Consider the following 27,524-nt stretch of genomic DNA (forward strand, 5'->3'; position numbering starts at 1 on the left):
GCCTGAAACTTTTGACCCTGTCCTTCCTTCTCCTCCCAAATTCTCCTTCCTGCCTACAATCCTGTTCCAGGCTAATTCATCTTTTGCCGAGGCAATAGAGTATAAGCAGGAAACTGGTGTTGAAGTGTTCTAAAGCGGAGGAGTTTTTTTTCTGAACGCTTACTGACTCGTTGTCCTACCCAATCACCCATAGATTGTCAAACTACCAAATTAAAAAGTCATCGTGTGAGGGAGGGGCAGGGCCTCCTGACAAGAACTGTGTCAGAGACCCCTCTTACCCCTCCACCCACCAATCTCCACATCTTGAAAAAAAACAAGCATTTACAATGCGATAGTCTCACATTTACGAGAGTTTGAGCTATTGGCATTGTAAATGACAATGCCTTTTATTGATGTGTTGTTTCTAAAACTGATAAATAAAAGGCATTGTCATTTACAATGTCAATACCTGAAACTCTCGCAGAATCGAGACCTATTGCATTGCAAATGTGTTCAGCGCCCGTGCTATAAAGATTTTTTTTTTTTAAGCATTAGGAGAGAGCGTGTCTAAGCTATTTGAGAAAATAGTGCTCGGAGGCTGTAATTAGAGCCTACTGAGTAACAACACACGTCCCGGAGTGTCCTCATGGGAGGTTACAAAATGAGACAAGGCAGTACCAAGGAGGGACTATTAAGCCTATTGACCAATGAAAAGCCACAGATTACAGTGGACAATGACACAAGCCAATGAAAAATATGGGTGTAGACTGGGCGGAGCTTCAAGGCCATACCTGAATACAGCATGCCTCGCAGAGCAGCGCATGTGCTGCCCAGGCTCGACCTAAAAAACTTGTTGCTTTTGATCTCCAGGGATGTTTTCACACACATTAATGTCATCAGCTGCTTAAAAACACCAAGGATGAGATAGAAACCACTCTGTGCCACTGCGTGATATTGGCTCTTCACCAGGTGACCTTGTAAAGGGAGCCAGTATCGTGTGGCACAGTGTGGCTTGGAGTATCTGGATTGGCACTTGGATAGGGGTGTGTAAAGATCTTATTATGAGAGCCTAGTCTTGGCAGATCTCGATTATTGCCCTCCTCATTGTTTGAGGTTTTTCTGGCTTTTTCTACACTTGCATCAGCAAACAGTCTTTGCATATGGTTGCAAATGACGATTAACTAGAAAAATAGTGTTTCCTCACAGCCTTGAAATTGATTGGCAAACTTCATTCGTTTTCTTCACAATAACGTATAAGTGGTGTAAAGGAAACTCCATATGCAGAACATTTAGAAAACTACGAGTGGTAATCCTAGTGTTTGAGACCCGCATGGAAAGTCTGCAGGAAATACAAACTTCACAGCTCTAGTTTTGATTCAGATGCTGGACAAAGGCCCCATTTCAGTATTATACTGGGTAGCTCTGGAACAGGTTGGGCTTGGCCACAGGGAAAAGTCATCAGGCTATGGTTTTTTTTAATGAAAAATGTTGCATGCAACTTTTGAAATATTCGTGCTGCCTCCAGTTGTATTGTATGCATGTAATTAAATGTATCCGTCAGTATTGTACGTCCCTTTACAAAAAAAAAACCAGTCCAAATAGATTCAGTTCATTTCAGGAAAAAGCTTTTTCGATTTTGTTTTTCGTGTATAAGTAAACATTTTATTCATATTGAAGTTGTCGGCTGTCGTAAACTGCAAGATACAGGTCCGGTGTGTTTTTCATGTCTGTGTGTGAGCTAGTAGTGCGCTGGTGCTACCTGTAATTCAACAGATATGTGTGAGGAAAGCTTGCACTGCTGCTTCCCAATGTGTTACTCAGTTACATTTGTGTGTGTTGCACGTCTTGCTGTTCTGTAGCATGCTTGCTTGTCATGAAGGGGTTACTTTAGTGAGCTTAATAAAACCTTTTTACTGTGCAAAAACTATTGTCTTTGTCAGTAGATTTGGCACTTTAGTGTCTTAATTAAACTGTTGCATGTATTTGACAACCTGTTGTTATTATTTTTTTAACCTTTTAATGTGCTAGGTTGATCAGTCGGCTAATGCACCATCTGTATGATATATACTGCACCAAACCAACACTACAGATTTGACTCTCTGCAAAGCCAATTCAATCTTGGGTCTGAGTTTTCAGACAAACATGTATTGCTTACAATTTACTTAGAGTAGGCATTGCGTCCACCTTTGGCATTCTTCGAGAAGCCTCTTTCAGCTATTGTCTTGTGACTTTGTCAATCGTGTCCTAGCTCGTCCCAGTGGCTTATTTATCTCTCACCCAATGCTGTTGGCTGTTTGGGTGTATCCTCCCCCTCCACTGGTTTGCTTGCATTGAACAGGCAAGAGGGATTACATTGCAACCAAAACCTCCTACTTATCTATCCCTGCTGACTTCTTCCTGTATGTTATAATCTAATATTCTAAAGTTGCTTACGTTAGCTCATTAAACCAAAATGTTTTGGCTTTGCCTGTTTTTGTTCCTATTGGGGATAACCTTTTGTGCTTTCTCGTGCATGTGTAAAATTCTCTTACCCATAAATATCGGAATGTTGTGTGCGTCTTGCCACGAGGGCAGCTGAGAGCACTTAACGTACTTAAACAAGTTATGCTAATTTAACAATCAATAGATACCACTAGCAGAGATGTGAGAATGTTAGTCTGGGGATGCACACAACCTTTCTGGATAATTTGCCATCTGCACTTGGGATTGCTGAACAGTAAGGTTCTCTGAGCTTTTTAATGGGAAAGGAGTTGTGGCTTCAAAGAAAATCTTATCCCGAGGCTGAACCTGAGGGTCATGCGTTGAGGCAAGTGTTACAGCCCATACTGTAACTGAATTGCCTAAAGGCCACTCTAAAGGCTGTCCCTTCTTCCTTATGGTGACTGTGAATGAGCAGTCAGGACTCACCATGATCATGGGGTGCCAAGTAACTTTACTCGTCTTCCAAGAGTGACTCTATAATCACATGTCACTGCAGCCTTATTCATACAGGTTTGTGGCAGGAAAAAGGTGCCTTCAGAACTTTCAAAAAACATTTCTCTGGTGGGTTCAGCAGACTGGGTGAATTCAATGTCTGATTTTTTTACTTTTGGATCTGATATTCCTAACAGTGCCAGTTGCTCATCATTAGAAACAAGGTCTATAATAGTGAACAACCAAGTTTGGAGTACGAAAGTCTTATGAATAGTAGGGAAGAATCTCGCTTAACATTTGGAAGTGTATACTAATATGAGGAGTAATGCCTTTCTCGAGTCGGTGTTTGTGTCCCTCTCCTCTCTGATCCTATTGAAGATGGACCATTTGCAAAGGGCGGCGTGTCCTTGCTAGGGTTTGCCCATGCTTCATCTGCACTCTTATCCTCCATTTGACACAGTACGTTTAGAAACTGATGGTAGGACCCTGTCCTGTCAAGAGAGAGACTACACCTGCATTCTGCTCTCCCTGTGGGCCCATCTCCTCTAATTTAAGAATTACTAGTCCAGATCTCATAGGGCGCAACTCCTAGCCCACGCTGACATCCTCACAGGCATCTCTGTTGTTGGATTTGACCAGGAACAATAACTTAGCAAACAAAAACATCAGACGTTTAGCGGTTGGAATTTATTTGTTGGGACGCTATCCTAAAATTGTTGATCTTTGCAGGACATCAGCAGGGGCATGTGATTAGGAGAAGAATGATTAACTTTTTCTAAGTTTGCTCATTTGTTCTTTAGAAGTGTAAAAATGCATCCATAAGTATGGCAGGCCTTGGAAGCCCTGGTCCACATAACAGGCGAAGGTTCTCCTCTCTGGAGTTCTTTGTCCTGTCAAAAAGCAAACCAAGTTTCCTAGACTTAGCCACGGATGTACATAATTCGCCACCACTTGACACTGGCGCTCTCAGAGTGTTTATTTATTTCCTTTTTTAGGGTTTCATATAGCACCAATACAATAATTTGTTGGCACAAAACAGTTTTTTTGAGGCACTGTAAGCCTAGAGAGATTAAACAAATATAGCAGAAGAATACGCGTCCTTTTGGATTAATCAAAATTCTTACAGGCCTCCAGGAACCTGATTTATTAGATGACAAAGATCCATACACTCTTCTTATGGTGCTCAGGGCAGACTTCTTACCTGTCCATGGAAGTGCCTCAATCCTCTTGTTCCTTTTTTCATTTCATAGATGTTCACTCACCTCTTTCGCTCTGCTCACCAGTTCTGTAGGACGTCAGGTCTTCTTGCAGTCAATACCTACAAGTGTGAATTTGTTTTTGTATTTCCATTAGGGGTTCTTTTAATTACAATTTTGGTCAAGGTGTAGGTGTGAAAGCCCCATAGCACCTTTTTCTTTGCTTACTTCCACCTATTTGTGCCTGTAGCATTTAGTGCATCCATTTGGTCTATCTTGTTACTCTGTGGGACCTTTATGCAAATGTGAATTTAGAGATTTTAATATTCTCTTTCAACTATGATACTCCAGACACAATGTGATATAAGACTCTTGAATCAGAGCATTATTTTTATGTAGCTTTATACACAGAGGGCATCCTCCACTGTTATCCAAAACCCTTGAATTAGCTGCCTTGTTTTCTACATAAACCAGTACACCGTATGCAGCCCTGCGAGGCCGACTCACAAAGGATACCATGAAGTTTTTAATTCCCAGCTAAATTATAGTTTTTTTTAGCTTATTGGCATTTTTGTCCTTTGTAGTGCTTTCTTGTCGTCGCCCTTCATTTTACTGAAACAGATTTGTATGTTTTTGCTTGAGGAATATATTGACGGGCCACAGGGTCTTTTTGAAGATGTCATATGATTTCATTACAAGACCGGAGGCTAACAATATGCATTAATCCTTTAGTGCAAACTCCACACATCCAATTTGAAGTATTACATCACAAACAAAATTGTTCTAGAACAGTATACACCTAGACCCTAATAGGCATACCCACATTACAATCTGCCTCTTTTAAATGCGGCTCCACACAGATAAGGATTATCAATTTTATATCTGTAATATCTCTATATTGTTGTCTTTCTTTTAGTTCTTGTTTGCAGGTTTCCAAATAGCCAAAACCTGCTCCCTTATTTTATATATATATATATATATATATATATATATATATATATATCATTGCAAAACCCAAATTTCGGAAGGCACCACACGAACGCTTGACTTAAGCTCTTTCATTCTTTAATAGCATCTTGCCAGCAAAGAACATCCCACGGGAGCAATAATAAACATCTTGCCAATTAGTGTCAAACGCGTTTCAGGATGAAGAGTCCTTTCTTCAGTGGCTTCTCGGAGGCACAGGGAAACCGTTCTCAAAGCGTGCAATCTTTTATTCAATTTAGTTACTCCCGCCCTGGTGGGCGTTGCTTCAGGCATTTTGGGAGCTGAAGTCTGCTTCGTTTTACAACCCCAGTGGGCGTTATCCCAATGTCTTTTTGCCCATATATTATTGATGTTTGCACTCGGGATAGTCTCTGCCCTGCTTTGTAGTAGCTTCGGTGGACTCCGATCTGCTTAGAAGTCAACCATCCGTTCGTCCCGTAATTTTGCTGCACCATCTTAGTACTGCTAGGGACCCACCGAAGCTCTAATGGCAACTACAAAGCAGGGCAGAGACTATCACGAGTGCAAACATCAATAATATATGGACAAAAAGACATTGGGATAACGCCGACTAAGGTTGTAAAACGAAGCGGACTTCATCTCCCAAAATGCCTGAAGCAACGCCCACCAGGGTGGGAGTAACTAAATTGAATAAAAGATTGCACGCTTTGAGAACGGTTTCCCTGTGCCTCCGAGAAGCCACTGAAGAAAGGATTCTTCGTCCTGAAACGTGTTTGGCACTAATTGGCAAGAGGTTTATTATTGCTCCCGTGGGATGTTCTTTGCTGGCTAGATGCTATTAAAGAATTAAAGAACTTAAGTCAAGCGTTCGTGTGGTGCCTTCCGAAATTTGGGTTCTGCAATGATTTGATATATATATCTATATATATCTATATATATATATATATATATATATATATACACCCCCACACACCCCAGTTGCTGCGATCTCATAAGAAAGGAAATTCAATAAAACTCGTTATGATAACATTCAATTTACATTGTGTCATTTTTATTGAAACATTCAATTTAATATGGAAAACATTTCGAAGTGTTGTTTTAATTCTATTTATTTATTCGAGTGCTTGTGGATACACGATATTTTTTCTTTTTCCATCTGGTGCGTACACAAATAAATCAGAAGGTTTTCCGACGCGTGAGCTGGCCACATACAGTTGTCCATGTGAGAAGCATGGATTCTCCAAATCTAGTCCACACACTTGCAGCGATTGTCCTTGTGCTTTGTTGATGGTCATTGCAAAAGCGAGTCGCACCGGAAACTGTAAACGTTTGAATTCAAAAGGCATATTTGTTGGGATCATTGTAATACGTGTCAACAGTACATCTTCCCCCTTGAATTTCCCATTAAAAATTGTAGCTTTGATGACATTGTTCATCATCTTTTTCACCGAAAGTCTTGTACCGTTGCAAAGTCGTGGTGGATTGATGTTTCGAAGAAGAATGATCGGCACGCCAATTTTCAATGTTAAAATGTGCGTTGGCATACCTGGCAAATCCAGTGAATCCAAGAATTCCGTTGGGTAATTGACAACTTCGTCTTTATTCATCACAGTATTGATGGATTTATACGTTGTCGCTTCGCCTGGTATTCCGTAAATGGAAAAATTCAGTATTCAAAAGATTATGAGGACCCTGGGGGGCCGATATTTAAAACATTTTTATGCCAGAAACCTTCGCGGGAGTGTACTCAACAACTTCTCAAAGTTTCATGGCGATCGGATGAATGGTGTAGTAATGCATATCCCAGAAACCTTCACGGGAGTGTACTCAACAACTTCCAAAAGTTTCATGGCGATCGGATGAATGGTGTAGTAATGCATATGCCAGAAACCTTCGCGGGAGTGTACTCCACAACTTCCCAAAGTTTCATGGCGATCTGATGAATGGTGTAGTAATGCATAAAGGACAAACAGACAGACAGACAGACATACATTCGTGTATATATATATATATATATATATATATATATATACATCCATACACATATATCTCTATCTATCTATCTTCGGCTACTGTTCAGCTTAAAAGAACCGGTCCATTATGTCTGATGCTGAAACTGATCGACCTGACTTTCCTAATGTTAATGTAGAATTACTTTAAAATATGATACAACAGGAGATGCACATTTGTGTGTGCAAAATCTTGCAACAAGTCATGTCTAATAAGAGGTCCCTTATCTCTGATGAGGATTGTAACTTGGGAACTACCTCAGGGGGAGAGTCTGATTGCGGTTAGAAAGTGGGCAAAAGACCAAAAAAAGTTAATAACATTGAAGGCGCGGCTTCCATGAGCATATTGGCAGGTTCAAGCACCTCAACTCAGACTGGGAGGTTAAGCACCTCAATTCATACTGGGAGGTCTAAGCACTTCCGTTCATACTAGGAGGTCTAAGCACCTCAGTTCATACTAGGAGGTCTAAGCACCTCAATTCATACTGGAGGTCTAAGTATCTCAATTCATACTGGAGGTCTAGGCACCTCAACACATAATGGAGGTCTAAGCACCTCAGACAGATCAGGAGTTCAAAGCACATCAAACATCTTGGGTATCCTACGCGGCACAACTCATAAAGGTGTCCAAAGCGGCACGCGTAGCTTAAGTGCTCAGAGTACAGCAGAAGATACTGCCATGAAAGATCAAGGGCATCAGAGTGAAGAATTACTCGATGAAGAAATCCTTGACCTGGATCGGCATGATATGAACATTGAAGGCCTCGTCACAGAGGAGGAATGTCTGTCATCCTCCTTGGGGATAATAATGCATCCCCCTGGTCAGGAGATGTTTTCCCCAAATAACATCAGGCATACAAGAAGTGCCGAAGGTTGGCCTCATGATCATGTTGGGAAATGTATTAGAAGGTGGATAAGAAATCCCCTTGAAAAAGAGGCACGCAACATCTTGAGAGCAGAGTGCTCTAGACCACTGATCCAAGAGAAAGTTTGCCAAACAGAATGCGGATCCTGAACTTATCACCTGGGGATAGACCCAGAAAAGGCATGGAAAGATCCCTTAAGGCCTGCCAAGATTGCCTTCTCGACATCCTAGCCCCCCTAGCTAGATTAATCAGTATGGCCGAGGAGGCCCTTATTAATGGAATCCCAGTAGATATTAATCTACTTAGGGGCTGGAGATAGAAAGCTTTGATCCCCATAGGAAATGCCAATGCAGGGCTGAAGGCCGAATGGGGTAGGGTTTTCCTAAGCAAGATCCACTCAAATGTTCAAGACCTGGCTGATAAAGAACCCTCCAAAAAACCCAAAGACCTCCTGTTCAGAGAGGTTCTGATTAAAACAATAGGAAAATATGTGACTGCGTCCGTGGCCTTGGACAAAGCACAGACAAATATGAAAAGGGTTTTAAACATTAGTGTTTAATGTTGGGCTGGAAGAAGAGGCCTTTCTACCGGCAGAGGTACTCAGAGGCCCAACTTCAGACAAAGAGGTTTCGGTAGAGGTTACCAGCCAGGTACTTCACAGTCCTTCTAGCCCCGAGGACGAACCACTCGTACATGAGGCTTCAGATCCTGTGGACAAGGATCCAATTTTCAGAGTAAGTATGAACACTTTACATATTTATTTTTCCCCAGTAAAAGTGGGGGTCGACTCCAGTTTTTTTCCCATGCATGAAAATTAATCACACAAGACCCTTGGGTCCTGGAAACCATTCAGGGCTTCATAATATATTTTGCAGAGGTACCAGTCCAATCCTCTCTCCCAAGAGTATTGAAACTTACCTTTAGAGCAGCAGAAGGTGGTAAAGAAGAGGTAGTCTCTATGAAACAAAAAGGTGCAATCTTAGAGATTTCTTCGGGATGGCAAGTTTTTCTAAGTTTGCTCTTCCTTCTGGAGGCAAAAGACAAAGGATGGAGGCCAGATCTAAATCTCAGGAACCTAAACATATTTCTGGTCTACAGACATTTCAAGATGGAGGAAATATATCTCTTGAGAGACATTCTACTAGAAAGACTGGCTCGTGAAGTTGGACTTTAAGGAAGCCTACTTCACCATTCCTGTGACCTTAGAATTTCAAGGTTACTTCCAGTTGATATGGAATCACTGTTTTTTAAGTTTCAGGCACTTCCCTTTGGCCTATCCTCGGCTCCTTTGTGTTTCACCAAGGTAATGAGATTGGCTACATCCTTTCTGAGAGTGCGGGGGATACGGGTTAATTGTTTATCTAGACGATATCCTCATTTTGTCCCAATATCATTCTCAGATTTTAAAGGATCTGGAAGTGGTGGTGAATCTTCTAGAGAGTTTGGGTTTCATAAACAAGGAGAAGTCTATTCTGGTTCCTTTAAGGTCCCTAGCATTTTAGGGTTTTACAACAGACACAATATAGACTCTTCTTCTGTTGCCAGAGAAGAAAATTACCAAGTTTCGAAAGGAGATAAGATTTGTGTTGCGACAGGACTCTATAACCTTGAGAAAGCTAGCTACGCTTCTAGGTCTCCTTTCTTCTTCTGTTCAAGCCATGTTTCCAGGGCCATTACATTATCGAGCTCTACAGAGGGTGAAAGCAAGAGCTCAAAGAGATGGATCATGGATCATGGTATGCCAGTTCTTTCAGGAAGGGCTGAGGAGCTACTAGAGGAATCCTGGGCTCCATGTACCTACCTATAGATACAATTAAATATGGAAAACATGGATACACTCATGCTTGGAGAGGCACTTGGATCCTGTGGAAGCTCCTATTGTTGAAGTGGCTAATTTTTTAGTAGAACAGTTTGATAGGGACCTTACTTTTAGGTCACTTAATAGTTACAGATCTGTAAGCTCAGCAGGACATACATTAGCAAACGGTAGAAGAATTCGGAAAAATGTCCTAGTATGTAGAATCCTTAAGAGATTTAGGTTTAGGAGACGACCCCCCATGTTGACCTTATGAAGTTTCAAGCACACTCTGAGAGGAGTTACGCCTAGCCAATCCATCTGGAAAGATGGAATACTAGAGGACATCCTTAGGGCTGCTGATATCAAACTCTAATACCTTCATAACACATTACTCTAAACCGGTCGAGCAAATGTAGGATGTGGTTTTACAGGACTATCAACATGCATAATGGTAACCTCTCGTCTGGTAATGAAATGGCGTTTCTCCTAATTAAATGCCAAGAGAATCTGGATTTCATTGACAACATGGAGGCTAACATTACCCCACCCTCTCATCCCTGGAGTTGGTTGAAGGGTTTTTATAACCACATAAGTCATAATAAAAAAAGAAAACCAAACAATACAAAACTAAAGAGGTTAATACATTATAAAACTTTAATAATTCAAGATTGTTATAAACATTGTATTTGTTTGTGCCACTTGTTTAGAATGTCTTACACCTATAAGACATTGGAGAAGTGTGGCTCAATGGTTAGAGCGGCAGACCCTGATGCAGAGGTCTAGCCCTGGACCAGGGTTCAATTCCCCGCCTCGGCGGGTTTTGGGCTCAAAAATTCCATGGACCTGATAATTCTCGCCTCAGTGCCTATTCCAATCATGGAGTCCCATTCTGCAACTCTGGGCAATAGCTTGCTTAATCTCCACAACGGCCCCCACAATGCTAAGGATGCCTGGCCTCCACCTTGGGGGTGCCCAGGAGTGGACACCTCACAGGGAAAGCCAGGGTGGGTTCCACAGCAGTATTAGTACAAGCGCCTTGAGACCCTTGCGGGTGAGTAGTGCGCTATACAAGTATCAATTTACAATTTTATAGAGGATGTTCTAATATTCCTCCTCAATTTCAGATAATTCCCAGTAGTTTGATACATGTCTCCATCACCTGGAAACCTCTACGAACTTCCTTGGTTCTGCAGTGCAAGTTCTTTGTTGTTTGAGAAGTTTCTTCATTTCCTGTTGTCATATCGTTTTTGGACTTTTCGTAATACATGATGGAGAATGAAGATTCTCCAATTATTATGCTGAGAGAATTCCAGATGCTCCCAAACATTATCTGAGGAAAAACAAAAAAAACACCATATAGTGAAAAAGTATAGAGACGGTCTATATTGATTAGATAATAATAACAACGCGCAATACATTAAATGTAGAGAAATACAATATAGCATATTAATGTTAAACAGTACCGAACCCAACCCTCTCAGGGAGAGGAGGGTGGGATAATGTTAGCCTCTGATTTTCTGTAATGAAATCAAGATTCTCTCTTCATAATGACTGGAGAATCGCGATTTCATTATAAGACCGGAGGCTACCATTATGCATTTTTAAAGCCATGTAGAGCTACACTGCTAACATGCTTTATTGGTCTCAAATAGAATTTTGAGTAGGTATCTGCATTTGACAAATCAGTGGCTTTAGGTATTTTGGATAGGGATCCCCCAACCCAAAACACTTTGCTAGCCATAGCTCCCCTAGAAGAGTGAGCTCCAAATCTAGAGAGATCCACACCAGCCTCATGCATAATCAAGCGGACCCATCTGGCCAAGGTGGCTGATGAAATGGGTCTAAACGAATTAACATATGACAGGAGAAGCTGATCGGTTCCCGTAGGTCTAAAAGTTGAAATTTTATTTTCATAACCCCTCATACACTTCACAACACACAACTTTTCGCACTCATAAAAAAATTGATAGAAAATAGATTCTTACATTGTTTTAGTTCTTTTCCAAATATCGAAGTGAACACCTTCGAAGGAGTTGAATCTATTAGAAAGTTCTAAAGCTTTATGTCTGAGACTCTTCTAAAAGAAATCCGACACCAAAGAGTCACCAATTTCATGGTGATCTGTTGAAGGGAGAGTAAATCATTAACAGGCCAGGAAAGGAAGAGATCAAAAACTAGGTTTACGTCCCAGAGGGATTCGTAACGAGCCTTAGGCGGTCTCCTTAATCTAATACCCTCCATAACCCTTTTGATTAAAGGGTTGCTACCAATACCAAGATTAATAAACAAGGCATGGCCAGAGAAAATTGTCATCTGTAGCAGTTGATAGTTCTATAGGAGAGACCTGACTCAAAGAGAATGGCTTGTTGGTGCATGGAAAGGGATCTGGATCCCGTACAGTGCTCTCTACAATATGTAGCTAAATATCTTTTAGCTACATATTGTAAAGAGCACGGTACGGGACCCGGATCCCTTTCCATACACCAACAAGACCACTTACTCCAGACACCCTTGTACCTTTACCTGGTTCCTGGTCCCATGAGTCCTCCAAAAGTCTTTTAGCCTGTCCTGAAAGGTCAGAATATCTGCCTGAACCCCTGAAATCCTCCAGACAAGAAGGTTCATCCTCCCTTCTAGAACTAAAAAATGTTCTTCTCCGTCCGCACCCTGGAGTAGGCCCAGGGATGATGGGATCAACCGCGGAAAATCCACTGCTAACTCCATCACCCCTGGAAACCAAACCGGGACTTCCAAAAGGGGATTACAAGAATGATTGAGCATGACTCTAGTCTCACCTTCCACAACAGTCTCTGACTCATTGAGAAGGGAGGAAAGGCGTAACTCTTGATCCCCTCCCAAGATTGGAGGAAGGCATAAACCCCAGACACAATAGGGTCTGGTCTCCAGCTAAAATATTCCCGAACTTGGTGAGTTAGTCTGCTGGCGAACAGGTCCATTTTAACTGGGCACCATAATTTCTGGATCAGGGAAAAGGCCTCTGGATTCAGTTTCCAATCGCTGGAATCATTGAGAAAACGAGAATTCCAGTCTGCCTTCAGAGTTTGAATTCCCAGAATGAATTCCGCCCTGAGAGTAATCTTTTGATCCCAACACAAATACCAGATCTGTTTGGCAATATCTGAGAGATTTGTTGATCTCGTACCCCCAGGCCATTTATCTATGAGATAGCAGAGAAATTGTCCAAAAGGTTTAAGGTATTGGAGTTCTTTAGAAACTCTTTGAAGCTCATAAGGGCATTCAGAGCTGCCAACATCTCCAGAGAGTTTATGTGTGGGGTTGTTCCTCTAGGGACCACCTCCCCTGGGTCTCTAAATTGTTTAGGCGAGCACCCCTTCCGCGGTTGCTCGCATCTGATTCTAGAGTAAAATCTGTAAGATTTCCGAAAATAGCTTTCCCATTCCATGCTTGAAGGTTTTTCAACCACCAGTGAAAATCCTCTCGAGCGTCTTCCTTTTTGTGTGGTAGAATTAGGTTGGAGAGACCAGTATTTACCTGGAAACCGAGGAATTCCAACCCCTGTGTCGGGACCATGATAGATTTCTCTATATTTAAGAAGGTCTACAGTCATTTGTAAATGTTTCTGAATTTCCAGCTTGTCTTGAAACATGATGAGAATATTGTCTAGGTAAATAATTAGACGAACCACACTCTCCCTGAGGTAACTCACAACTGGGCAAAGGACTTTGGTGAAACACCAGGATGCTGAAGACAGGCCGAAGGGGAGACACTGGAACTGGTAAAGAGTTCCTTTCCAAGTAAAACGAAGGTACTTTCGACAGTCCTCGTCCGTGGGTATCGTAAAATAGGCATCTTTGAGATCCAATTTAACCCACCAATCCTTGGCTTGCAAAATGTGTCTCAAAATATGGATACCCTCCATTTTGAAGTGTCTGTTAGTTAGAAAACTGTTCAGATATTTTAGTTTTATGATGCACTCCAGCCCTTGTACTTGTTTTTGACTAGAAGATAGTACTTAAAAAGCCCTTTGAAATCTCCGATAAGGGGATCTTCATAATGACTCCCTTGTCTAACATTTGGGAAATCTCCAATTCTATTAGCTTGGAATTCTCCGTGTCTAGAGTTCTCTCCCTTGGAGTCTTCCTTTGGAATGGTTCTTCCCAAAAATCTATCTTAAACCCTACTATGGTTTCAAGAACCCAGGGGTCTTGAGTAATTCTTAACCAATTGTGCCCAACTTGTTTCAGTCTTGCTGCCATCCTTGAAGGGAATGAAGACTTTGGGCTTACCTTGGTAGGTTTGATTGGAGGGTCTGGTTCTGCCACCACGGGATCTTGAACTCCTCCCTCTCTGGGGGTAGAAATTGGAGTAGGAGCTGTAGCCTCTATTAAAACAAGAGGAGCCTCTTTCATCTTAGGGGTAAAACTGGGGCCTGTAGGAGTTGAGGCTGAGAGGCTGTCCCCTCCTGTCATCCCTTCCAAAAAGTGTGCGACCCCCAAAGACTATGTGCATGCTTGACTGAGCCTTGCTGAACGCGTTAAAGGTGGACACATATTTGCCCAGAGGTATAACAAAATGGTCTTTAAATATGAGTACCTTGGTGTCACATATGTTCTCCTCAGCGGACAGGTCGGGGAGCTTAGTGTTCATTCTTAATAGGAGCGCTTTCCTGCGCTCAGTAATGAGGTTGGCATTAGTGTTACCCACAAAGCAGATTGCTCGCTGTGACCACCCTCTAAGAAGGTCGATGTTGACCGTGGTATTATTGGACCTTGCCTCTTCGGTCATATCGAGGATCTTGGACAAGGGTCCTAGTACATCGAGCAGTTTGTCTTGGCATTGCTTCAGATATTTCTCGATTTCCCTTTCTGGGATCCCTCCCAGATTTGGAGAGAAAAGTGATCAGTTTGGGGTCAAGATTGGGAGTGTTGCAAACCTTGTCCTCCGAGGAGGGTCAAGGGCACTTGTTGCACATAAGGTTGGGTGTTTCCCTATCCATAGGCTTTTTCACCCACTGAGATAGGTATTTTCGGACGTGGTCCATTTGCCACCATTCGGAACTACGGGGGTGACGAATAACAGTAGGGTTAAACATCTCCCCACCAAGGGGGTCCTTTCCAGTAGAAGATGAGGTGGAAGGCTAATCCAGGTCCTCGTCAAGATCCTCTGATGTACCCTGAGGATCAAAAATGAACTTGTCAATCTCCAAATCTTCATAATCCAAGGATTTGCGAAGGGTATGTAAGGAATCATCTAAATCATTTGTACCGTAAAGGTTACCTCGTTCTATCATGGCGCTATGGGCAACTCTTCTCTCTGTCCCAAGGTATTGGGATTTCTCTCTTGTGCTGCTATGAGCACCAACATCTATTGTAGCGCGAGGGCTACCAAAATCAGTTGCATGGGTAAATGCCTCCTTCGAGTGTTTACTTATTTGGGAAACTTTTCCCCATTTGTGAGGTCCTGAGGTAGAGGGAGAGTCTCTGTCCGAGAGAAAAAAGTAAATCTTCTCGACAGTGGACATCCTCTTCCTTTTAGTTAAAGCGGCGCCAACCGCTTCCTTGACGGAAGACTTTAGTTCTTCTCCAATGAACCTCTTCAAGTTATCACCCAAGAGTTCCTTAAAGGGTTGTTGGGTGTTAGTGTTAGCATCCATCTTTTTCCCCAGGATGTCTTTAACTATAGTTTATAATTAATATATAAGGGGCCGTTTAATAAGGTCTACTTACAGTTGTGCAGGTATCGCACTTAAAATCTGCATGCAGTCTTTAAAAATATCAGATTCCTTACTTTGGCAATAAGATCACTTGATAGCCAAACGCCGTGCACTTGAATGGTCACCGGGTGGCGATCGTGCTATTTAAACTCCTTGTAAAGAGACGGAAAGAGGCTCCGGCTCGACCAGGCACCGTTACACGCTCTAGCAAGGAGCTGTAACCTGACGCTGAGCCGGAGGGGAGCATTGCGTCACTAAGGACGTGTGAGGGAACAGTCGCTCGCGCTCGCGTCTCCCAGCAGGTTGCTAGGAGATGCGGGGGAGTCAAAAGGCGCAAGCGCCGCTCCCATGCCTCATTATCTTTTTATTTATTTTTTAATTTTTTATTGGCACTGCTATCGAGCCAAGAACCCAATAAAACAATCACGAAGCCCAGAAAACGTGCTTAGGGCTTAGAATCAGACGGTAGGTCATGCGTCTAAAAAAGAAGCCGTCCAGCTGCACGGTGAAGGGAATGTTAAAAACGTTTACCTGAACCTTCCGACGATCGCAAATCGATCAGAAGGTTAAATGGAGTACAAGTCATTCCCCGCCATAAATTGGACAGGGGAGGATGTTGAGCTAAAAGAGAAAGGTTAATTACAGGAAATTAACAAAGCAATGTAGGACAAAAGTCCAATACTAAACAAAACTAATAAAGCTAATCATAATAATATGAATACCTAACAGTATCAATAATCACAGATACGGTTAAAAGACAGTAATGCCACAAATGGAAAGGTGTACTTAGCTGTGTCAGGAGCAGCGAACAAAAGAGGAAGATGGGAGTCTGCACTGTCTTCTTTTGATGTTTTTAATGTTCTATATATTGTGATGTATTAATATTCTTTAAAGGGCTGCATGTTGGAGCATCAAATAGAAGTATTTGCTTAATGGTAGCCTCCGGTCTTGTAATGAAATTGTGGACCTCATCTCAAAGAGGCAGACTGTACTGTTATTAGAGTCTAGCTGTATTCTGTTCTAGAACAATTTAGTTTGTGATATAATACTTCAAAGTGACTGTGAGGGGTGCATTAAAGGAATAATGCATAATGTTAGCCTCCATTTCTTAAATGAAATCCAGATTCACTTGGCATTTAATTTGGAGAATCGCTATTGACCGTTATAGTCGCAACAAGCAACATGTGTGTTTCTAAAATCTTCCTTCAGGTCTTCTTGTGAAGGATCCTTTTCAGCTGTTAGCGGTGGATCAATCATCTTTTAACACTGTGCGATTAAAAGACTTGTCACAGTCACTTATTAAAAAAACACGGGGCGCTTCAGCCATTATCTTCGCCTCCAATGATCGGTTTTACAAATATATCAGTTGTCATTTGAATTCCTCCTCTCTGATTTCAGAAGATGGCTTTAGATTTTCACGTCACCCAGGAGATAATCCTTGTTCTTTTCTCTCAGGATTTGCTTTGGTTCTGGAGGGAGGCGTGGAGGAGAGAATATTTTACAGTTTTACTATGACAGGTTTGTTGTGCCTGTTTATAGTGATTGTCAATGTAACAACAGTCTTCACTATTATTTCGGGGAAAAAACTTGTAAAAATATGATTGCCTACTGGATTTTGTTTTACATATTTCTATGAGTGAAATCTTTGACATAGCACGAAGCGAAGGATTAGTTACTCCTTGCAATGCCAGGGAAAGCTCTAATCTGAGAGCATTAAAGCACCCTCCATCAGAGCTAATGGAGCAGCTGTCCCTTTCCTAACCATGGCGTTGTTATCCATGAAATCTGCAGAGCAGCGACCTGGACTGCTCCCTGCAAACAGCTTCGGAGGCAGATAGGAGGCTCCTAATCAGTTTGTGCAATGTCTGTTTCAGTGTGTTTCTCTCCACCCTCTCCTTGTACACTGAAGAGGTTGAAGTTGCGTGGGAAGAAGCAGTTACATGAACTATGAATTCTCTTAATCCATAAAACCTTCAGATTTTCGGCTGCGGTTGGCAAACTCAGTTGCGCATAGCACTCCCATTTTCATGGGCGGACTCCATGGATAGTGACTGTGAGTGAATCTGCAAAGGCTGCCAGAAAGCATTTCGGAGAGCTACATATGGACTGCTATCCATTTTTATTTTTTTAATACCCATTTGAGGAAATGCATTCAGATTCCTAGTTTATCAGCTACTTGAAGTGCCACACTTTTGGTGACCTGAAGGTGGCCATTGGTTTTGCTGATATACAACTAGAGCATTATTTAATTTGTGCGTTGTTTTACGATAAAGTTCTTTAAGTGAGTTGGTTCTCATATTCTATCATATATTCTAACTTTCTTGATGCCCCCACCTCTGTTTATTGGGCTGTCCATTTTACTCGTGGTTAGAATTGTTCAGCCGGTATTTAGGCAATGGCCTGTAACTGAATTATGTGTTTTCCATCTTTTCTAATCCCTTTTGCTGAACATATGCGACTGATTGAGTTTATTTATGTTTCCTTAGCTATGATCTTTTGATTGATACTTCTTCCGATCGGACTTTAAGTACTGATGTAGTGAGTTGATCATTTGCAGTCAAAACAATTGTTTTCTTCTTGTGAAAGGTCTCCAAATAATTTTACTGTCTTTCTTTCGTACTTTAACAAGCATTTGCAATCCAATAGGTCTCTCATTTATGAGAGTTTGAGCTATTGGCATTGTAAATGACAATGCCTTTTGTGTTGTTTTTAAAACCGATAAATAAAAGGCATTGTCACTTACAATGCCATTATCTTAAACTCTCGCAAATGTGAGACCTATTACATTGCAAATGCGTGAGGCAGGACAAAACTATATGAGTAAATAGTGCATGGAGGTTGTAATTAAAGCCTACCGAGCAACAACAACACATAACAGGGGGTGTCACCATGGAGGTTACAAAATGAGGCAAGGCAGTACTGAGGAGAGGCTGCTAAGCCTTTTGACCAATGAACAGCCACAGTTTACAGTGGGCAATGATACAAGCCATTGAAAAATGTGCGCGGAGCTTCAAGTCCCTACCTCATTACAGCCTGCCTCAAAGAACAGCACATATGCTGCCCAGGCTTGACCTAAAAATCTTAAGGGAACCCATCGTTTGTAGTTCCATCCGATTTTTATCAACAATAACTTAGAGCATTTTCTAAAATAGCTTCTGTATAAAAAGATAGCGTTCATTTTGTCAGGTTTCCCACAAGTATATGGTTGCTTTTGTCTTAAATTTATTATTTCTATTTTTGGTGGTTTCTTATGAGGTGAAAGTAATGCAAATTCTTGAAATTTTAAATGTGATAAATTACAAAGTTCAGCAGAAAGCTGATTTTCAACAAAGGGGCACTTGCCTCTTCCTCTGGAATTGCCATGCCCTGATATCACTGAAATCATGTTGTTGCTTTTCTATGAAAGGAGACCCATTCCAATATGTTGGCTATGTGCACACATGCGTCAGGTTGCAGGTGGCTGTTTTCAATTTATAGATCTAATATGGCTGAGAGCCATGATAGATGGGTAAATTAAAATTAAAAAACATAAGATAATTCAAGTTGCATAGAAAAAGTGAGAAAGCTGTCCATTAAATTCTTGACGGTGATCAGTATGAAGGCTGCTGTGGGCAGCATAGAGGAGGTGAGAGATAATGAGCAGCCAAAAAACATGGGTAGCTGGATGGTTACGGGATTCATTGGGGTATGTGGGAAGAAAACAACTTGCATAGGTTTGAATGGGGGACAAGGGATTAGGGAATGGAAACCTGCAATCCCATGGAGTTCTCCTTACAAAAAAAAAAAAAAAAAGGTCCCCTATGGTTTGCAGTGGAAGGACCCAAATCACCCATTCAGAACAATAAAGACTGTTCTTCGGAGGGGGGGGGGGGGCAAATACAAAAATAGGAAGGAGCAGAGAAGTGAGATAGATAACAAAGCCATCGAAACATAAGTAACCGGCTGACTAAATTCCAATTTTATGTATATTGGAACCAATAGGTCTGACCAACAGAGCCCTAAAGCTGTTTATAGCTGGCGCCTAAAGCAAGAACTTAATTATGCTATCAGTGCATCAATATGTGGATAAACATTGGCAAAGAATGTAGGCCTCGCCTTTTCAACCTATTGGCTTTGACAGTGCTTTGTGCAGCATCAGTAAAAAACGAGGTGCTTTTGTTGATGTTTACCATCAACAAAGAGGAGGGAAAAAAAGAGAAAAAGTACTATTATGCGGGCCCCTCTGGAAGCTTTCGATGTGCACATGCAGTATGCCCACAGGAGTCACCCTTTGTGTGCCTCCCTAAAGAATTAAGTCGGAACCAATTTTCTTTTATTTACTTATCTATGGTGGTGGCGGCTGTGTGGATCAATTAATTAAAAAACATTATTTTGCTTGGTCAAATACATTTTTTAGAATGCACAACTGCCTGGCACCTTCTGCAAGCTGCCAGGACCTCCCAAAACCTTTTAAATATTTTAAGTGAAAAGGATCTTGTGTGGAGCGGGAGGAATAATTGAGCTGGTGTGAGGTAAGCAATGGATGTGGATGGGTAAGGTGAAATAAAACAATAATAGTATTAAAATTAATGGTTGGAAGCTAAAACAGTATAAGCAGCTAATGAGGTAGTCCTGTGGGGGAAGCGGGAACAGTATGAAGTGCGCAGGACTTGGTATTTGGGTGTGGAGCAGCACATAAGAGAGCAGGAAAACACTTGCACTTCGATGGAGTGCTTAAAAAAACAGTAAAAAGTAATTCCCTGAATGTGAGCCCTGGAAGAATACAAGTCATCCAATCATAATGGTGGTAAAGAGACTTTGCTGAATGCAAGGATAAACACAAGAAGATGAAATCAAGCCATTGAATAAAAACCAACCAAAGTGACAGTCCTCCAAAGCTAAGCAATAGACTGGCTGTAAGCCACTGTAAATTTTAGGTATGGCCCACAAGAGGCTTTCACCTACAGACATCTAAAAGCTGTCTGGTAGGTGAGATCTTAAAAAGGAAACCGTTAATTGCTCACATATTTACTACCAATGATGTGTAGTGTGAGGGGAAGAAATTTGTGAAAAATCATAAAAATATGTTGCAATAATGCATAACTGCACAGTTTCATTGTGCCAAAGGCATATTCATGGTTAACATTTAAAACAATGTGAAATTCCAGCCTTTCTGTATGCATTGATAATTCTATAGTGCAAACCTAGCAAGAAAACAACGATTTGAATTGTCTTTACATGAATACCATGTAGATAGAGTTTATAGAAATCTCATGCATGACGGTTGTGCTATTAATCCTGATTATGATCAAGTTGGGCATAAATGCTTGTATTTGTCTGTAATACTTTGTGATAACCTTAGATGAGCGGACAAAATCTCTTGGAACATATCACCGTCGGATGTTTGTGGACATATGGTCACAGGATTTGCAGTGTTGAGGTGTTTGAGTGATGATTTAACTGAAATGTAGGATTGGGTATAAAAAAAGTGCATTTCTACAGAAGGAACATCGGCTTTCTTTTTTCTGAGCCCTTGTTTTTCGGAAATAATGCACCATTTTATTATGGGTTTATTTTATTCTGTATTCTAAGGTAACATGCAAGGTTAAGGCAATTGCAGTTTTTTTATCTCCATTCATTCAGTGGTTTGCTGCACAATCAGTAATTGTGAGTAAATCTATTCTCTTAATTTTCTGTTTAGCTGAATTGTCCATGACATGCTGTTTGCTGTAAATAAGAGGCCATAAGAAAGTACTGCACGGCATAATTTATTTATAGAATTTGTCGTCCTGTTAAGATATGAACAGTAGTTCATCTAAAACACAGGTTTTTCAAAAATGTGCCTTTTTTGTAACCTGTGTCATAAAAAATTTAAAGTGGTTTAAAACATTTTGTTTCAATGTTTTGTTTTCTGTTATACCTCGAAAATGTTGATTGATTGATTGATTGGAATTTGAAAAGCAGGGGGGTACTTTTTTCTTGGTGGGATGTGCTGGTCCCTCTTGACATGTAAAAGTATGAATTATTGCATAGGCTTTTGAATCTGGTGTGTAAACCTATTGAAACACTTACCAAAATAATATTTGCCTTGATCCCCCATTCAACACATCGAGAGAGGCAAGTTATTAAAGACCTAGGAGGATTTTTTGGGAGTGTATAGAAGTGAACAGCTGTAATGATGTTTCACTATACTAATTCAACACTAATACTCTATGGGTCCCGGAGTAGCGTGCTACCCGCCAAAAAGCGCTTAGACGCCTCATCAGGGGTAAGCGGTATACAAATGCAATTACAATACAATAATATCCATATCCACAACAGTGCGCAGGTCTACCTCTTTTATTGAAGGAAGTGCAAGGCCAGAGTGAAATTTTGCCTGAAGTATCAAAACGGCGATGCTCGACCTTCTGTGTCCTTCTGACTGCTGCATTTACCAGGCCACTAACTGCTTTACCGATGTAGTGTTGGATGAATCTCAAAATGAAATGTGTATTTTTCCAATTCTCCCTTTTCTCAGGGTATGATTACTTCCTTTGAAGTGGCTATTATACCCATCCATAGCCAAATATATCAAAGACGTAGTTAGAATGATCACCATTGTATATTTGTGACTGCCACACCTATTTCCTTATTGTTCAAGACAAAAAAAGCTGCTCTTCGGGATCACTATTGTATGTGTCCTACTGTCGCAACATATCAGTCTATGAAGGGATCACCAAGATGGTTTTGTAAAACATTATAGCACCCCCACTAGATGTATTGGAACCTACTTCCGATCTCTTCTGCCGCTAAGCTATTGCTACTTTGAAACTGATTCCTTCTACTGCTTAAAAGTATTTACAAAAGCAGAGGAAGTGTTCCTCTCTTTATGACCATTTCCTACCTGCTGAAAAGCAGCGTAGAGCACCTCCAGCTATAGAAACCAGCATTAAATTAGTTCTTTTTTTGTGACCACAATGTCATTATCCACGCTTTCAACTTGCTGATCTAATTGTCTCTCATTTGTTACACTAGGAAAGAACTGGGATCCCAGCGCTGCCCGAAGCGATTTTGAACAACTCAAACAGGTGAATGCCGGGACGCTTCCACTTCCATTCAATGACGGGCGTACCTTCAAACTCCCTGAAAAAGATACCATGCGAACTGTGCGACCGCCACTGCAACGGCAGCATGATATTGTGCAAGGTATGACGTCACGATGGATCTGCTTTGGTCTTACTGATAATCGAAATAAAAATGTCAAAAGACAGGGAAATCCTTGTATGGTTGTATTGACAATATAAGAATTAATAAACTATCTGTGACCCTCTTTTTAAGTTTACAAAAGTGACTGTCTACTTGTCAAGGAATGATGAGGGGCGTAAATCAAAGTGACTATTTGCCTTCTTAAAGAGCTTTAAATATTTATTTTACCAGTCCTATGAATTCCAAGTTAAGAAAAAAAGAAAAGGAATACCTTCACATGCTTTGAAGTTCCTGCAACGTTCAGATTTCTGTTAGGCTCAAAGAATTCCCTATCTTTTTTTATGCGTTGAATTTGGAGAGTGGGAGAGAGACACTTCCACTTGTTCCGCTTTTTGAATTGTATAATAAATGCGGTAATAAATCATTTTTTATAGCTTTTGTATGGTTCCATTGGTTTGTATATTTCCTTGCAAGAGCAAATGTTGCAATTTCGTCATATAAAATCATAAGTGACTTTTACTATTAACTTGGTATGGGGATCGAGGAGTCCGAAAAAGTTTTGTACAGCAATGGAAATTATCGAACAATGTTGCCCCTTTGGCTTCAGTTTACAACTATAAAACGTATAGATAGTCTGATAGAAGGTGCTGTTTTGAATATCTTTAGCTCCCTCCAATTACTGTTTGCATAAGTTTATCCCGATGGTTCAAAGTGCTTCTTTACATCGCTGTTGGCTGTCAGAGAATTCTCATGGACATTGGCCTCCCTCGATTTTAATTATTACTTCTGATAGAGACTTCTAGCTGCAGATTCCCTAACTTTGAATTCCTAGGCGTCAGGCTGGATCCGGAAAGTTTTGCTGAGCAATACCTTGCACGCGGCATAGGGTGGCTCCATTCTGCTCTGCATGACGTCGTCCAGTTCGGCAGCGTCGGTTATGACGTCGCTGTGCCTATTTAAACACCACACAGGCGCGCAGGCGTCAGTTCTTTTCTTTCCACGCCAGTTAAGCACTTTCCGCGTAGAGCTACCCCACTGCCGCTTTTTGGTAGGGTTTTTCCCTACTTTTTGTTGAAGTATTTTCACTTTGTGTGCGAGGTTATGCCATGCGGTGCTTGTCGCCCCATGATGTTGATAACCGATTCCCATCTGATTTGTGTTTGGTGTCTCGAGCGCGACCACGATATGAAGTCGTACTTGGACTGCCCCGTCAAGCAAGACTCCGCAGAGGTTCCGGTCCCGATCGAAGAAAAGGAGGTTGTGGGGCCGCTCTCGGAGCCCAAAGTCCTCTTCATCCCACTCAAGGTTTTGGGAAGAGGCATAAGAAGAAGAAGACGAAGTCCAAGTGGACTTTATCTTTGCCTCGACTGGCGTCCGTTGTCGAGAGAGGTATGGAGCGGTGACGCTCTAGGCACGGTGCAGCGGAGCTGCAGCCTGAGTCAACTTCGCGCCTCCCACCCTTTCCGGGAGTCTGATTGACTCCCACTCACATTAAACATTTTTACGAAGCCATGTGCTGCATATTTGAGCGGAACAACGCTGCTGGTGAGCCCACGGGCCCCGCGGGGTCGGAAGGAGCCACATTGGGTTTGACGCCATCGGCTCCAGTCACGGCGCCAATAGGGGCTCGGGGATCCGATCCCGGATCCTTGTCGACACCGGTCGAGCCATTGCGACCTTCACCGACGTCTGAGCCGAAGTCGGTGCCTACGGCGCCGAGGGTGCGGATTGGCAGCGCCAGCCTCATCCCCATCCCCAATGATACAGAGCCGGAACGACATCGCTCGACGCCGATTCCAACGCCAAATTAATCCAGAGGTTCTATGTTGTGGCCTTTGTACTTTGAGGATGTGCTAGGCTCAGGAGAGGATTGGGAGGGGTCTGTGGACCCTCTGGAACACCAGAAACTCTCTAAGGAGAAATTGGACAGGTATGGGAATTTTGCAGAGGGCAGTGGACTGGACACGTCCCCAGATGATCCCATGCTCGCTCCGCCAGTGGTGGCTATGGAGGAGGGGCATCCTATGCCATGGTGGTAAGGCGGGCAGCTGAGGTCCTTGGACTGGAGCTGCCCTCAGTGCAGGTCAAGACTAATATCCTGCCCGAGGTGCTTCAACTGGGGGCTTCTACATCCAAACCCCTTTTGCCCTACAACGAAGCACTTACAGACATCCTACTAGGCATCTGGTCCAAGCCTAGCACAGGGGCTCCTGTGAATAGGACGATTGCACGCCGCCATCGCCCGACTCCGGGATACCCCAAGTGCCTCAGCCAACACCACATCCCAGAAAGCTTGTTGGTGGAGGCCTCAACGTCCCAAGGCGCATTCCCTTCCACACCTCCAGATATGGAATCCAAGAGGATGGATGCATTTGAAAAGATTAGGCTTTCTTCCTCCAGCCTGGCATTGTGGTAGGTGAATACCGCATGTTTATTTGACCGGTTCGCCCATTCCCTTTGGGAGACGGTTGCGCAAGTGCTGCCACAGGTCCTGGAAGAGGCATGGGCTGTGCTCTCCCAAGCAGTCAAAGATGGGAGAGATGCAGCAAAACTCGCCTTACGGTGTGGTTTAGACACAACGGGTGCACTGGGTAGGTCAATTTCAACGACTGTGGCATTGAGACGCCACACCTGGCTCCGTACATATGGCTTCTCAGGAGATGTTCAAGCTAATCTGATGGACATGCCCTTTGATGGAACCTGCCTTTTTGGGGAAAAGGCAGACCCGGCCCTGGTCAGGTTCAAGGACTCTCGAGCTACGACCAGATCCTTGCGCCTCTCCACTCCTCGTGGCCAGTCTTCCTTTTGCCTTTTTTGTGGCAACGGAAGGGTTTCGAGTCGCGCCAACCTTATCCCAGCCACCGTCCCGCACAGACTGCCCAAGCCATGCCAGGACGTGGATGCGGTGAATTTCGATCCAGGAATGGAGGCCAGAAGTCATCGGCCACACTCCCCTTGGCAGCCGCAGCCTCTAAGCACTCCTATTCTGATTCTGCAGGACCACACTACTCCAGTTGGTGGGAGAATTAGTCATCATCTCCCCCACAGGAGACCGATACCATCGGACAAGTGGGCTTTGCAGATCGTCCAGGAGTGCTGTTCTCTGCCTTTTCTTTCTTTTCCTCCTCTCATTCTGCCAAAACAGGAATGGATGACGGAGGATCATTTAAAATTGCTCCAAGTGGAAATTGCAGCTCTCTTGACCAAGGGAGCTATAGAAAGGGTCCCAGTTTCCGAAGTAGGCAGTGGCTGTTATTCCCGCTACGTTCTGATTCCAAAGAAGAACAAAGGGCTACAACTCATGCTAGATCTTTAGACTGTCAAATCTCTTCCTCAAGGAGAAATTCAAAATGCTCACTCTGGCTCATGTGTTGTCTGCCCTAGACCAAGAAGACTGGATGGTAGCGTTGGACCTGCAGGATGCGTATTTTCACATTCCTATCCTGCTGGGCCACAGACGTTCCCTGCGGTTCAAAGTAGGCTGCAAGCACTTTCAGTTTACTGTGCTCCCCTTTGGTCTTACCAGTGCCCCTCGGGTGTTCACCAAGATGATGGCGATGGTCGCAGCTCATCTGCGCAGGTTAGGGGGTGTCAGTCTTCCCATACCTTGACGACTGGCTGTTGAAGGAGTCCTCGCCCCAGGCAGTCATCTCCCACCTTCAGACTATGGCGCATCTCCGGCATTCGCTGGGGTTTCTCTATAAACGTGCCAAAGTCACACCTGATTCCTCAGACGCTCCCTTCCATCAGAGCAGTTCTGGACACAGTGCAGTTCCGGGCCTATCCTCCCCAGCAGTGAGTCCAGGATAGTCATGCTATGATTCCGATGTTTCAGCCTCTATCCTGGATTTCGGTGAGACTGACTCTGAGGCTGTTGGGCCTCATGGGCTCTTGCATCCTGTTGGGGAAGCATGCCAGGTGGCGTATGCGGACTCTGCAGTGGGGACCTGAAGTTCCAATGGGCACAGCATTAGGAAAATCTCACCGACATGGTCCAGATCTCGGAAGGAACTGCAAGAGATCTGTAGTGGTGGTTGACGAACTGCTATTGGGTTAATGGAAGACCCCTCTCTCTTCCCCCAATCAGCTCTCAGTCGTGACAGATGCGTTACTTCTGGGATGGGGCCGCCATCTGGGAGAGTTGGAGATCAGGGGACACTGGTCTCCGGCGGAGACGGGGCTCCACATAAATTTATTGGAGCTCCGGGTGATTCGATTGGAATAGAAGGCATTTCTTGCCTCTGTCAAGGGGAAGCTTCTGCATGTGTTCATGGACAACACCACTGCCATGTGGTACTGCAATAAGCAAGGTGTGGTGAGGTAATTGATCCTTTGTTGAGAGGATCTGCATCTCTGGACATGACTGGAAAAGCAGGGCATAACCCTGGTGGTTCCAACACCTGGCAGGTTCTCTGAACGCCAGGGTGCACGACCTCAGCCACCCATGCCTAGCGGATTATGAATGGCGTCTCCAGTCGAAGATTGTGAAAGGTCTCTTTCAGCAGTGGGGAGAAACTTGGTTAGATTTGTTTGCCTCCGAAGAGAAAGTGCAGTGTCAGCAGTACTGCATGTTGGAGTTTCCAAGGGCGCTATTGCTCGGCGACACCTTTATTCACGAGTGGAGCTCAGGCCTGATGTACGTCTTTCTGCCCATACCACCCCTGCCCAGGGTTCTGAAGATCAAGAAAGATCGTGCCCAAGTAATCCTGTGGCTCCGGATTGGGCGAGGAGACTCTGGTATCCAGAGCTTCTGAGAATGAGTGTTGATCCTCCTATCAGGCTGCCCCTTCAGGAGGATCTTCTGTCGCAGCAGCAGGGGAGGGTTCTCCACCCCGAACCTGTAATCTCTGCGCCTCCATGCGTGGAGATTGAGCGGCGGCAGTTGATAGCTTTTAAACTCCTCCCGAAGTCTGTAACGTTATTCTGGCGGCCAGGCAGCCCTCCACCAAAACGGTG

At 43.0% G+C, this 27,524-nt stretch overlaps 1 protein-coding gene across 2 annotated transcripts in view; it reads left to right on the top strand.

The window, feature by feature from the left end:
- OTUD7B (OTU deubiquitinase 7B) overlaps window positions 1-27,524 on the top strand; it is a 395,374-nt gene that overhangs the window by 144,164 nt on the left and 223,686 nt on the right. For both annotated transcript variants that reach the window (XM_078670064.1, XM_078670063.1), the window contains exon 2: window positions 22,398-22,568. In XM_078670064.1, the coding sequence (XP_078526190.1) occupies window positions 22,398-22,568 (171 nt within the window). The remainder of the gene's footprint in view (window positions 1-22,397; window positions 22,569-27,524) is intronic.

This window comes from Lissotriton helveticus, chromosome 12 (genome assembly GCF_964261635.1).
Source record: "Lissotriton helveticus chromosome 12, aLisHel1.1, whole genome shotgun sequence".
In the NCBI taxonomy this organism is placed as follows: domain Eukaryota; kingdom Metazoa; phylum Chordata; class Amphibia; order Caudata; family Salamandridae; genus Lissotriton; species Lissotriton helveticus.